The 13037-nt window shown below is 36.6% G+C and overlaps 2 protein-coding genes across 2 annotated transcripts; both read left to right on the top strand.

Annotated features, from left to right (window-relative positions):
* Positions 1-4430: 4430 nt before the first annotated feature.
* On the top strand, positions 4431-8044 carry LOC114720362 (G-type lectin S-receptor-like serine/threonine-protein kinase At1g11330). The gene is made up of 7 exons (XM_028906007.1): positions 4431-5753; positions 5855-6001; positions 6089-6288; positions 6359-6569; positions 6661-6898; positions 7036-7183; positions 7593-8044. Exons 1-7 carry the CDS (start codon positions 4496-4498, stop codon positions 7902-7904), a joined length of 2514 nt encoding a protein of 837 aa, XP_028761840.1. The 5' UTR covers positions 4431-4495; the 3' UTR covers positions 7905-8044.
* A 3935-nt stretch (positions 8045-11979) lies between these two features.
* Positions 11980-12874, top strand: LOC114720365 (G-type lectin S-receptor-like serine/threonine-protein kinase At2g19130; the record flags this gene model as incomplete). Its single annotated transcript, XM_028906009.1, has 1 exon — positions 11980-12874. A coding segment is annotated over exon 1 (895 nt), but the record flags the coding sequence as incomplete, so codon positions are not given.
* Between the last annotated feature and the right edge of the window lie 163 nt (positions 12875-13037).

Genomic DNA, 13037 nt, shown 5'->3' with positions numbered 1-13037 from the left:
AACCGCATGTTGTTGTTGCAGATACCACGTGTGTATTCACTATTCAGTTCACGTACGTGTGACGCTCAATGGGTGCTCAGATTAGTGAACATAGCAGCTTTGTGAACAAGAAAAAGTGTAAAGAAGACAGACCAATTAACGACGACATATATCCGATGTTGTGTCTCAATGCTTGGGAATGAGAGATCGAGCAGTTGTGCGTCTCGCAAAGTCTATTGCTTTAATTCTATCAGGAACCGAACGAGGGACGGAAGCTGGCCCAGCTTAAAATTTAAGGGGAAGTTATTGTTAGTTATGGATATCAGTTGCAGAAGTTATTGGACTCTTAGAGCAGACTGATGTTTGCATGAAGTGGCGGCCCATCTGGCTGGGTTATATTGAGGAGAAGTGGTATTTTCTTACCACAATACGAGATTACAGCCTACAGTGAAACCGTGAAAAAAGAAGGAAAGAAGAAAAGAGGGGGAAAAAAAATACTCCGGTCCTAAATAATAGACCATTATACTAGTATGTATAAGGGCCTTATATTTAGGATTAGAGGAGTACATAAAATTTGTAATACGGATATCTCCTCACCTTAATCAATGGGAATGTTTATAGAAAAATTAAAATCGTGGGTTTTGCTGTATAGTTAACATTATTAAGGGAAATAATTAGATTTAAATGAAAACAGAAGTAGTCCGCACAATCACAGTTAGCAGACATCACTTTGTGATGTGGACCCCGCAGAAAAATTTATCTGATAATTCTCTTGCACATCGTTTGGATAATCCAATGGATAACCATTCATTAAGACTAAAAATATCAAAATGTACAAACTTTAGCTTATCACCAGAATAAGACCATAAGGAAAACATTTAATATTCTCTTAATTTTGAAGAGTAACATAGACTGAAAGTAGAACTAGAATTAAAGATTAAATTACAATCTTTATAAAAATAAAAGCATCATAAACACATCTGAGCTTAGAAAATAAGTCAGACGAGTGTCACTATGTTCAAGTCTAAGGATGTCAAAATATACAAATTCCAAACGTATAAACAGAGCCACGGAGCAGCATTCTCATTCCCAGTGGTGATTGAGAGGCCTCTTTTCCACAATTGGGGCTTCTCACCCAGGAAGGAATGAACTCCAAAAAAAAAGTTTGCTATTTTTATTCCTACTTATTTTGTTATTAGTTGTGTTCTCATCCATTTCACCTCACCATGAAAAATACTTGCACATTCTGAGAGTATTACATCATCTGAATTTTGTCCAGTAAAATTGCAACAAGTGAGATTATTTTATATTAAGGACTGGAAGAAGGAATTAGATTTAAATGAACACAGCGGTTCCCAGTCAGCAATCAGCAGTCAGCAGTCAGCAGTCAGCAGTAGCAGACATCACTTTGGTGATGCAGACCCCGCAGAAAAATTGACATGATAATTCTCTTGGATATCCTTTGGATAATCTAATGAATCAAACACCACCGTTCCTTGAGACCACAAATGTCAGAATGTACAAACTTAATCCAATCACAAGAACAAGACCATGAGAAAACGATTTAATGCTGACTTAATATAATTTTTAATCCTTAAAATTTTGAGTCTAATTTGATTTCAGTTTTTCAAATTTCAAATTTGTGATTTTAATCCTTAGAATTTTGCCTGTTTTAAAATATTAGTCCCTGACAATGTAATGGTATTAAAATTTGTTGAAGTATCACTAATGACATTACAACTAGTGATATTGACTCACCAGATGACACCTAAGAAGATCTTATATGGATAACAAAACGTAGCTTAATGAATAGTACCTGAAAACGAATAATGAAGAAAAAAATAAGATGCTAAAGAGTTGCATTTTGAGAACCTGTTCTTCTTTTTCTTTTCTATTATTCATACAAAATCTAACTAGATATTATTTGGTGAGTTTACATATGTTTACGAAACTTTAATAGATTTTAACACTGTTATACTTAGGGGTGTTCATAGCCAGCCCGTCTCAGTCTCGGCCTTATTGGGACGAGATGGGCCCGTCCCGAAATTTTATGGAATGGAACAAACCGGGACAAGACAAAAATGGGACAGGGACGGGACGGGGTCGTCTCGTCCCAGTCCCGTCTTGATATGTATATATATATATTTTTAAGTATTTTATATTATATTTATTATGAGTTATTATTAAATGTTAAAAAGTAAAAATAAATAAAATATGAAGCCCTGACTCTTTGGCTCTGCCTCTCTCGACTCTCAGTCTCTAGTCTCCTGTTTTCACCTCAATTTGTTCCATTCAGATTTCAGACAGTGATGGTTGACGAAAGCAGTGAACCTGAATCGTGTCTCGCACTCTCGCCACTGAAGGCTGAAGCTCTAGCTAGTCGCCTCTCTATCTCCGCTCTCGGCTATTCTCTCATCTTCATTCTTCCATTCCAGTAATTGTGGATATTTGACAAAAGCCTCTTGTAGCAAAAAACCTCGTCTTGCCTCAATCTTGAGTAGATCGTGAAAATCAACCAGCTCCTCTGCTGAAGGGTGTTGATCATGGGACGGGACAGGGGACAAATTCCTTGTCCCGTTACTATTCATCCTGTTTCGTGAACATCCCTAATTACACTTCTGAGAACTAACATTCTGAGATGAAGTAAATTCTAAAAATCAAAACTATGAATTTGAAATTTGAGGGATTAAAACTAAAATAGGGTCAAATATTAACTCTTTAATACTTCTTAATTTTGTAGAACAGCATCGACTGAACGTAAGGCTAGAATTATATATTAACTTAAAATATTTGTAAAAAAAAAAAAGCATCATAAATACGTTTAAGTCTAGGAAATTTGTCTGGCGAGTGTCTGTATGTTCAAATCTAAGAATATCTGCATATAAAAGTTACAAAACAAATAGACAGAGCAACATTCCCATTCCCAGTGGTAGTGAGAGGACTTTTTAGTTTACCACGTAGCAGGAAGGAATGGTTTCCGAAAAAGAGAGTAATCCTCTAATCTTTGATGTAAGATCTAATCGATTAATTTAATTTGAATATATTGAAAATATTAATTAAACTAGTTAATATGATATTTTTTTTCCTCTAAAACATTTATCTTCCTCAATTTCTTCTATCCCTCTTCTATTTGATTATTACCGAGAAAATATTAATAAAATTAATTTAAAAAAATTAATAAATATGTGAAATATGTCTTACATACAGGACCAACATTAACTCCTTAATTACATCCTACATTGTATTATTACTATTTTTATTCCTTGTTATTTGTGTTCTCATCCATTCGACCACACACACACATATACACACACAGAAACATAATCGCCTCCTTGCACATAGCCACATATATAACCAGGAAAAGTCAAAATTTTTAAACTTTTAAATGGAGGAAATTGATGCGAAAATTCTCTTCAATAATTGATTGGTGTGAATATTCAAGATTCGCCGAGCAATACGCTACTAACCAAAACCCTCAGAGTCCAAAAGCATGGGCCCCAGAAAGAGCTCGAAAGAAATCATCCATAGTTGGAGGCGACTAATTCAACGGCCCTATGTGTAAAAGATTAAGACACTGAAATTGAAGCCCTTGAAGCCATGTGGTGCTAATTCAAGGCAACCAAAAAAAAAAAGAAAAAAAAAGAGGAGTTATTTGGCTGTCTAGCTGAAGACCTGATCGCGAAGTCAACTAGTACGTACAATAAGCTAATTAGAAGCGTCTGTGGTCCAGTTTGGCTGCAAATTAAACTTACTCCTCTTGCCAAGGCTTCATCATTCATATTGTAGTGTTTTCAAGAGCTTGATATCAATTTATATCATTCATCACCTGCATGTTCTCCATATGCTCATATTTTCACCTTCTGTACGATTATTAATTGGATTTATTTTACTGTAACAGATTATATTATATATATATATATTCAAAACTGTATTATTTACGGTTTTTTCAATAATAAAAACAATATATCATTTAAATTAACATATAAAAATATAACAGAAGATTCTAAAAAATCTCAATTTTTATAATGTACTACCTCTGGTCCTTAATATAAGACCCCGTTTGACTTTTTGTTTGATCCTAATTATAAGACCCCAATCCATTTTGTCTATTATATTTATGCATTTTTTTCCAAGATAGTCCTTATAATAATGATAGTTCTAGTCAATACATTTAATTAGCAAGGATATTTTAGGAATGACAACACTTATTTATTACAAATAACTAACTTAACTTGCTTCTTTAATCTCCTCAAATTAGTCAACTGGGTCTTATAATTAGGACCGGAGGTAGTATATTGGAATAAAAAAATATATCACTAGAAACATGGCTTTTTTAAAAGGAAAAAACCACATTTCCAGACCCCCCACAAAAGTCAATGTCGACTAATGGATCATGCCTTGCGCTCAAGCTGTGTTAACTCAGATGCATTCATTTGATCATGTACTGAGCTCAAGCGCCTGCTTCCAGACATTGCACCGACTAAAATCTGCATAGATTGGTCTCACACGCACCAACATGATTCTCAACTTGACTCTTAATTCCCTTCTCCTGATTTTGTTGTGTCTGCCCTTGCAGTCCACAGACGCAATTACATATAAAGAAACGTTGCGAATGGGCCAAGTACTTGGAGCCTCAGATACCTTGGTATCTGCTAATGGCAATTTCGAACTGCGATTTTTCCGTAAAGAGAATCCAACCAGGTACTATGCAGGGATACGGCTCAAGAAAGTTCCTGGAGAGAATATTGTTTGGGTTGCGAGCAGAAAGCACCCAGCCACCGATTCCAAAGCGGTTCTTACTGTTGATAATAGGGACGGAAATCTTGTAATTAAGGATGACGGAGTGGAATACCAGGTCACCGACATTTCCGATATCAGCAGTACATATGTTATGCTCTTGGATTCGGGTAATCTCTTGCTAGTGAACAACTCCAACTTGAATGTTTTATGGCAAAGTTTCGACCACCCCACAGATACCCTTGTTCCTGGAATGAAAGTAGGATTTGACGTTGAATCAGGAAACAATTGGTCCTTGATATCATGGGCAAGTGTAGATGACCCAAGTCCTGGAATTTTCTCTCTTCAAGTTGGCGGGTCCAACGACGGGCGTAGGCTAATCATCAAGAGAAATTCTGACACATATTGGGTTGGCGATGTGCTAACAGATTTCTTGTTTCAACGTTCTGATAACATAAACAATGCTACAGGGGATGTGGGCTATTTCGTTTGGCAAGGGAACTATACTTCTCGATTGGTTCTGGAAGTTTCTGGGGAGCTTAACCAGCAAATATGGTCGTCTCATAACAAGCAGTGGGTTTCTTTGCTGTCATCCAAGTGCAGAATAGATGCATGCGGAAATTTTGGCATTTGTAATCCACAAGCCCTTGATCCTTGCGAGTGTTTTCCAGGTTTTAGGCCGCACGATGAAGATTCTTGGAAGAAGGGGAACACAAAAGCAGGTTGTGTGAGGAAAACAGAGTTGCTCTGCAGAGACGGGAGCAGTAATGGACCGCCTGACGGGTTTTTTCCATTTAGCGGAGTGTATTTTCCTTCCGCTAGTCTGCTTCCCCTCAAAATTCAGAACGCATACAAATGTCAAAGATATTGCTCAACCAAATGTAATTGCGTGGCCTATGTTTACGATGTCTCGGGTCGCTGCTTAATATGGCTTAATCAATTGCTGAACTTCAAAAACATCTCGGTAGACGTTGGAGGAAATAATTCTAGACCAAGTTTCTATCTCAAAGTTGCTGGTTCTGAGTTGATTAGCAATGGTATGACGACGGAAGCTCCTGTGACTTAGCATGATTGGTTCGTCCTTCTTCCTTTTTTTTACCGGACATTATGATGATAATTTGATTGTCGTTTTGCGCAGTGTCGAATGCAGGGAATAATCGAGATCATAAGCCTAATCAAAGCCGGAAGAAGTTACTAACAGTTGTAATAGTTATCTTATTTGTTGCACTGCTTATAGCAGCTCTATTTGCTTACTACTGCCGGAGGAGAAAGCTTAGGGGAGAAGGTAAGAAAAAAGGATGAAATAAGGAATATGAACAATAATAATAATATGAAGTTGCAGATATCTATTAACTTTCCTCTCACTTTCTAGGGGAGGATCTGCTACTGTTTGATCCAGGTATGAGCATGAAAGTTGAGATGTCAGAGCTTACTGATGTCGATAAGGCTGGAAGAGTTAACAGGAGTGATGTCAAGTTGCCATTGTTTAGTTTTGCAAGCGTTTCTGCAGCAACTAATAACTTTTCACCTGAAAATAAGCTTGGTGAGGGCGGCTTTGGACCCGTTTACAAGGTAAGTTCCAAGTTCAAATGTTTTGGAGTGATGCTTGAGAATAGATGAACGTACAAGGATTAATTTGCAGGGTAAGCTGTTGAATGGGGATGAGGTTGCTGTCAAAAGGCTATCTGCGAGATCAGGTCAAGGATGGGAGGAGTTGAAAAATGAGGCAATGCTCATTGCAAAACTCCAACACAACAATCTTGTCAGGCTTTTGGGTTGCTGCGTTGAACGTGATGAAAAGATGCTTATTTATGAATTCATGCCTAACAGAAGTTTGGATTTTTTCCTATTCGGTTTGTATTTTGCTGTCTCAAAACTCGTAGCTTGAATGTGAAATCTTCTCGTTTATTTTAAGCTGGCCTAATTTCTAGTGATGCGAAACAGATGCAACAAAACGCACAATTTTAGCTTGGGAAACCCGAGTTCGGATAATCCAAGGGATTGCCCAAGGTCTTCTTTATCTTCATCAATATTCTAGGTTCCGAATCATTCATAGAGATCTAAAAGTTAGCAATATTTTGCTGGACATCGACATGAATCCCAAAATATCAGATTTTGGTTTGGCAAGACTATTTGGTGGAAATGAATTGCAAGCAAATACAAACCGGATTGTTGGCACTTAGTAAGTATAATTAAGAAGTCCTATTAGTATATAACGAGAAACTTTTAAGTAGATCAAATCAATTGCAAATAAATATATAAGCATTTTAGAGGTACATTTCACAGAAAGTATCTTATTTGTTTTATTGTTGCCTGCAGTGGATATATGTCTCCTGAATATGCATTAGAAGGCATTTTCTCAATCAAATCAGATGTATTTAGCTTTGGAGTCCTTTTGTTGGAAATAATAAGCGGCAAAAAGAATACTGGTTTATATAATACAAACTCCCTCAATCTTCTTGGATATGTAAGTATCTAACTCATTCATTCTGTTATTTCTGCAAGTTTCGATTCATTATACTACCTTTAGTTTTTAATATAAAAGTTAGTCTGACTTTTAATTTGGTCTTAAATATAAGACCCCAATCTACTTTGTCTCTCATCTTTATTCATTTTGTCTCAATATAATCTTTGTAGTAGTTGTACATGTTAAAAATTTCATAAAATACTAAAGCTAATACACTTGATTGTAAGAGTATTTTAGAAAAGACAGTACTTATTTATTACAAATAACTAATTTAACAAACTTTTCTAATCTACTTAAATTAGTCAACTGGCTCTTATATTAAGGATTGAAGGTAGTATAAAAACTTGTGATTTCTAGAAGCTAGCAGAGGTCAGTTACTCGTGTTCTTTATTTCTCTGTGGCTTTGAAGGCATGGGACCTATGGACAAGTGGGAGAGGAACAGAGCTGATGGATTCAGCGTTAAAGGATGAATCGATACAGAAAATTGTGGTGCGAAGATACGTGAACATAGCACTGCTTTGTGTTCAAGAAAGTGCAGAAGACAGACCGACCATGTCTGATGTTGTTTCAATGCTTGGGAATGAGAATATAGTCCTACCTTTTCCTAAGCCCATAGCTTTCCTAAATGTAAGGGGTATCAGGACTTCAAGATCAGACGGAAGCTCGGCAGAAAATGTTTCTACTAATAACATGACTGCTTCGGTTATGGAAGCAAGATGAGTTTGTATTTCCCTATATGTATATTACTTCTTAGCAAACATTGCAGGTTTGCAATATAGGAGGTTTCTACTTCATTTTCTGTTATATCTCAATAAACTTGTATAAAAAATCAGGAATGAAGTAAAGGATTAGTAAGGAAATCATAAGGATATTGTTTTTGATAACCCTTGCTTGATTAAGCGACGAAGTCAAATACAAGTGTAAGAAGGTTGTTGTATTATTTACAAAGTTGCAAAATTCCGCAGGTTAATACCGCGCCCCTTTTGTTCTACTCACAGACATGGAGGGAGAAAGCGAAAATACAAATCAAGATTGAAATGTATTATTTTTAATATTGTTCCATTAATTTGAATACTGATGCCAAAGCCGCCTCTTTGGATTTATTGGTGCTTGGTTGTTTTTATGGCTTCTGCTATGGTTGACAAGTCAAATGTCTAGGTTCATGTCACCCTATTATTTTATTGATTGTAATAAGCACTCCCTTTTGCCCCCCCCCCCCCTTTTGTCTTGGTGTACAAGGCCACTTACAAAGCTGTGTAGAAGACAAAAAACTAGGTCAGAGCTCAATAAATTCCTGTGCACTAACACCGGTGGTGAATCATGTAAAATTGTTGTATCGAACGTCTCACGATAAGTATGTCGAACAGTCTGAACATGTACTCAATAATGACAGCCCAATCTTGCATTAGAAGATCTCTTGTATTTTTATTGAGCTGTAAAGAGGACGATTCAGGAAAATTTTGTTATGAATAAATGTGGGGGTTTCCATCGAATTAGTGGAGGCAATTTTTCAATATACTCTTTCCATTTTATAATATAATTAACTTATTTTTATAGTATAAATTACACTATAAATGAGTTTTATATTTATGATCGAAAGAGTAGGTTTTTCATCCTCTCTTGTGCTAATGTCAACTGACAATTTCGAAGACTAAGGACTGATTAGTGATCACTATCAGACCGAAAGTGAAAAAAGAAGACTAGTCATGTTCTTATTATTTCTCTGATTCTAATATAAAACCTAATTATTAAATTAATTTTGGTTTTAAATATAAAACCTATTTATTATATTTATCAATTTTTTCTAAATTATTCTTATGAAAACTCCCTCAACTATAATCAAGTAAGTGAGGGAGGGAGAATATTAAGAAAGATGATTATGGTTTTGTAAGAAAAACATGTCATATTTCTTATAATTAACCAACTTACCTAACTTTCTTAATCTAATCAAATTAATTAAATAAGTCTTACATTAATGATCGGAGGAGTATTTTTTTTTAAAAAAAAATGTGTCAGCTAGAGTTTATTGGCTCGCCGCCCTCTTCTTGACTGTTCTGCCCCGGCCGTGAAAGATTTTAGGTGGTTGAGGCAGCCGTTTACGACCTCTAATAAATTAGGATTCAATTTTTCCCCATAATATTATTTATGTCATTTTCCTTCGAAAGAAATTAATGTAATTCCTTTTCATCCCTTTCAAATAGTAGTCACCTTCAACCATAATCTTTTGGCTGGAAGCACAGTGAAATTTTACAACTTTCTGGAAGGTCAAATCTGAAATTAGAATCATACTTAGTAACTAATTTGGTCCTCAAGGTTTTCAGGCATGGAGACCCTGGACTGAAGAGAAGCCATTGGATCTTGTAACCTACAGATACGATTCATCCATGTGGGATTGTTATCTTTGTGTCTAATCATATTATATGCTTTGGACGGAAGAAAAGAAAAGCAAAATTTATTCCATGCGTTCATTCTTGACGTGGATATAAGCATGAAAGTAAAAGAAAAAAAAATAAAGATATGCATAATATATTATAAATTTCTGTGTGTTTGTTGGGATATGGATTGCAGCTAGTTGCAGTATAAATAATCATTGGATTGACTCTGACCCAGGGTGAATGTGCTGTTGATTCGTCTTTTTTGGGTGTCCGCATTCGGTACTAATCAGTTGATGGGCACCGGTGCTCATTATTTTATGAGCAATTAGTATCGTTTAGATTTAATCTGGACCGTTCAGATTAATATTTTAAATAATTATTTAAAATAAAAAATTTATATTTTAAAGAATGATAATTAAGAGATTATCTTTATTTTTTATCTTATACCTATTAAAATAATTATTTTAAAAAATAAAAATAAAAATAAAATAAAATTTGGACTGTTTAGATCAGATCTGGACGGTCCAGATCTAATGAGTATTGGGTGCTCATCACATCCAATGCAAATCCCTCTTTTTTGTCATTAAAGTACAGTGCGATGCAGGGTGCAGACAGGGCCGAATATCCTCTCTTCATTACGTTCTGTGCATCATTATCATCAAATCAATTCCACATTTGTCTATTACAGATTTACAGCAATGGCCTCAAGTTAATCTTCGCCAATTTCTATCGATCTTCCTAGTGGCTAAGTTCAACGAGGTAAACCAGAATGTGAATTTTCATTATCTCATTTTAGATTAAAGAATTGCTTTCTTAAAATCCACTTGAAAAGCGCTGTAAAGATCAGCGCTTTGCTGGACTGCAAGAAATTCATGAAGCCATTGAGAAATGAAGGCATAACAAAGCATATTTCCGGTTGAAGATGTCCCAAGCAGCAACAAATCATAAAAACACTGTTCACTGAGACCCACATCCTTGAACCCATTACCCCTTCATCCATCGCAGCCAGGTCCGTGTCTTGCTTCCTTGACCTTTACGGGTGGCAAAAGCTATAGACTGGTGCATTGAGTGGCGATGGAGAACTTTATTGTAGTGCTTATTTGCATTAGTTTGCTCTTAGTAAGAACCTCCACTTCGGAGCCAGCCTTTAAGAGATGGGGAGACCTTAGTAACTAAGTGTAGGAGTATGAGATGGGCTTTTTTAGTCCTGGAAAATCGAAGAACCGATACTTGGGTATATAATACAAGCGAATGGACGAGTTAGCTAGCGAAATAACCAAGGCTTAATAAGGTTTTGCCATTGGCTGCTCCGTGCTCTCCCCCTCTCTCAAAAGACCCTAGAGTTTATTGGCCATCTTCTTTTCAGGGGTATTTGGATAGAAACAAAACTATGATTTTAAAAATATTTTTACAGTATACAAAATAAAAATATAAAAAAATTTATCTCGATTTATAATTTTTTTTAAAAAAGCACTTTGAGGCTTTGAGCATAACCCAAACATCCCCTCGTGTTGAAAATACTTCCGCGAGGTATACTCGTGAGAGTCTGACTTGTATTCAACATATTTTGACATGGGCCCACACATAAAAGCAGATTCTATTTCACGGGTGACGCTCAACCACGGGCAACATTAATATAATCAATTTTAATAAAATATAAAGGAGTACACCGCGTTGATTCATCTCTTTTGTTTTTTTTGACCGATGACCGCATTGATTCATCTAAACCAGTGAAACTCCATATGATCACATGAAATTCATGACTTCATTGTAAGTGAGACAGAGAACCAAGAGAATTTTTACACTTCAAAGTCGCCGTTACTAATTACTACGCCCTAACGAACTGCTTTTCTTCTGAATAAAACATGAGGTCAAATTAAAGTGAAATGTTAAATATCCAACAATATGGTGAATTAATGTTGGTTCTATATATTATATATAAAACGTATTTTATATATTTGTTAATTTTTTTTAAACTGAGCTTGTTGATGTTTCCTAATAATCAAGCAGAAAATGGAGAAAAATTAAAAAATGCTTAGAATGTTTTAAAAAAAATCATATTACTTAATATAATTAATATTGTTAATATATTTGAATTAGTTAATTAGGTTTTAGGACGTTGGAGTAATATGTTGGTTTTGTTTGTTTTCCAGGCTCCCGCGTCCTGTCCAATGCACACACGGAGATTTCGAAGAGGTCAAAGTCTGCAACCCTGAAGCAGTGGAGGGCTGGCTGATAGTGTCATTTAATCATGCCTTGCCCTCAAACGCTTGCTCTCGTCCATTCGGATAGCTGAACATCGGGATATCTGGTTCACGGACACCAACATGAAACTAAGCTGGACTCTCAATTCGTTCCTGAGTTTGATCTGGCTTTTCTTGCGTTCCACGAATGCAATCACGTACAAAGAAACGTTGGGGATGGGCCAATCACTTGGAACCTCGGATACCTTGGTGTCTGCTAGCGGGAACTTCGAGCTGGGTTTTTTCACTCGAGGGAATTCGACCAAGTACTATGTAGGGATGTGGTTTAAGAAAGTTCCTAAAGACAGCATTGTTTGGGTTGCAAATAGAAAGCTCGCAGCCAGCGATTCCAATGCCGTTCTCACTGTTACTGACGATGGAAATCTTGTAGTCAAGAATGACAGGATGGTGTACTTTGTCACCAACATTTCCGACATCAGCAGTACCCATGTTATGCTCTTGGATTCTGGTAATCTCCTGCTGATGAACAACTCCAACTTGAACATTTTGTGGCAAAGTTTCCAGAATCCCACAAATACCCTTTTGCCTGGAATGACGGTACGATCTGACGAAGGAGCCAGTTGGTCGTTGACATCATGGACAAGTGTAGAAGACCCGAGTCCTGGAAATTTTTCTCTTGAAGTCGACAATTCCATGGGGAGCGCTAGGTTAATCATCAGGAGGGAATCCGAGATATACTGGATTGGTGATGAGCAATCTAATTTCACGTTTCAAAGTATTGGTAATCGAGCCTCCGCTACATGGGACACAGGCTATTTGACTTGGCAAGGGGACTACACTTCTCGATTGGTTCTGGAAGTTTCTGGGGAGCTTAACCAGCAATTTTGGTCACAAGATCGATGCGGTGTTTCCTTGCTGTCATCCAAGTGCGGGAGAAACGCAACCTGTGGAAATTTTGGCATTTGTAACCCACAAGCCACTGATCCCTGTGAGTGCCTCCAAGGATTTGAGCCGTACGATGAAGATTCTTGGAAGAAGGGGGACACACCCGCAGGTTGTCGCAGAAAAACAGAGTTATGCAGTAACACGAGCAGTGATGGACTCGATGACGGTTTTTTACTAGTCGATGGAGTGGATTTTTCTTTGGATAGTCCGCTTGCTTTCAAAACTCAGAACGCATTCACATGTCAAAGAGATTGCTCAATCAATTGTTCTTGCGTCGCTTATGCTTACGATGTTACGGGTAGTTGCTTGTTCTGGCTTGATCGAGTGTT

Source organism: Neltuma alba, unplaced genomic scaffold (genome assembly GCF_004799145.2).
Source record: "Neltuma alba isolate B1F8T4 unplaced genomic scaffold, ASM479914v2 tig00011976_pilon, whole genome shotgun sequence".
NCBI classification, from domain to species: domain Eukaryota; kingdom Viridiplantae; phylum Streptophyta; class Magnoliopsida; order Fabales; family Fabaceae; genus Neltuma; species Neltuma alba.
This window is presented reverse-complemented; position numbering and strand designations above follow the sequence as displayed.

What these genes read in the sequence shown, in the direction of transcription:
- LOC114720362 (XM_028906007.1), top strand. Translation starts at nt 4,496, where the DNA reads ATGATTCTCAACTTGACTCTTAATTCCCTTCTCCTGATTTTGTTGTGT. An exon ending in TTCTGAGTTGATTAGCAATG is followed by an intron (nt 5,754 to 5,854) that starts GTATGACGACGG and finishes CGTTTTGCGCAG; the next exon opens with TGTCGAATGCAGGGAATAAT. An exon ending in GCTTTGGACCCGTTTACAAG is followed by an intron (nt 6,289 to 6,358) that starts GTAAGTTCCAAG and finishes ATTAATTTGCAG; the next exon opens with GGTAAGCTGTTGAATGGGGA.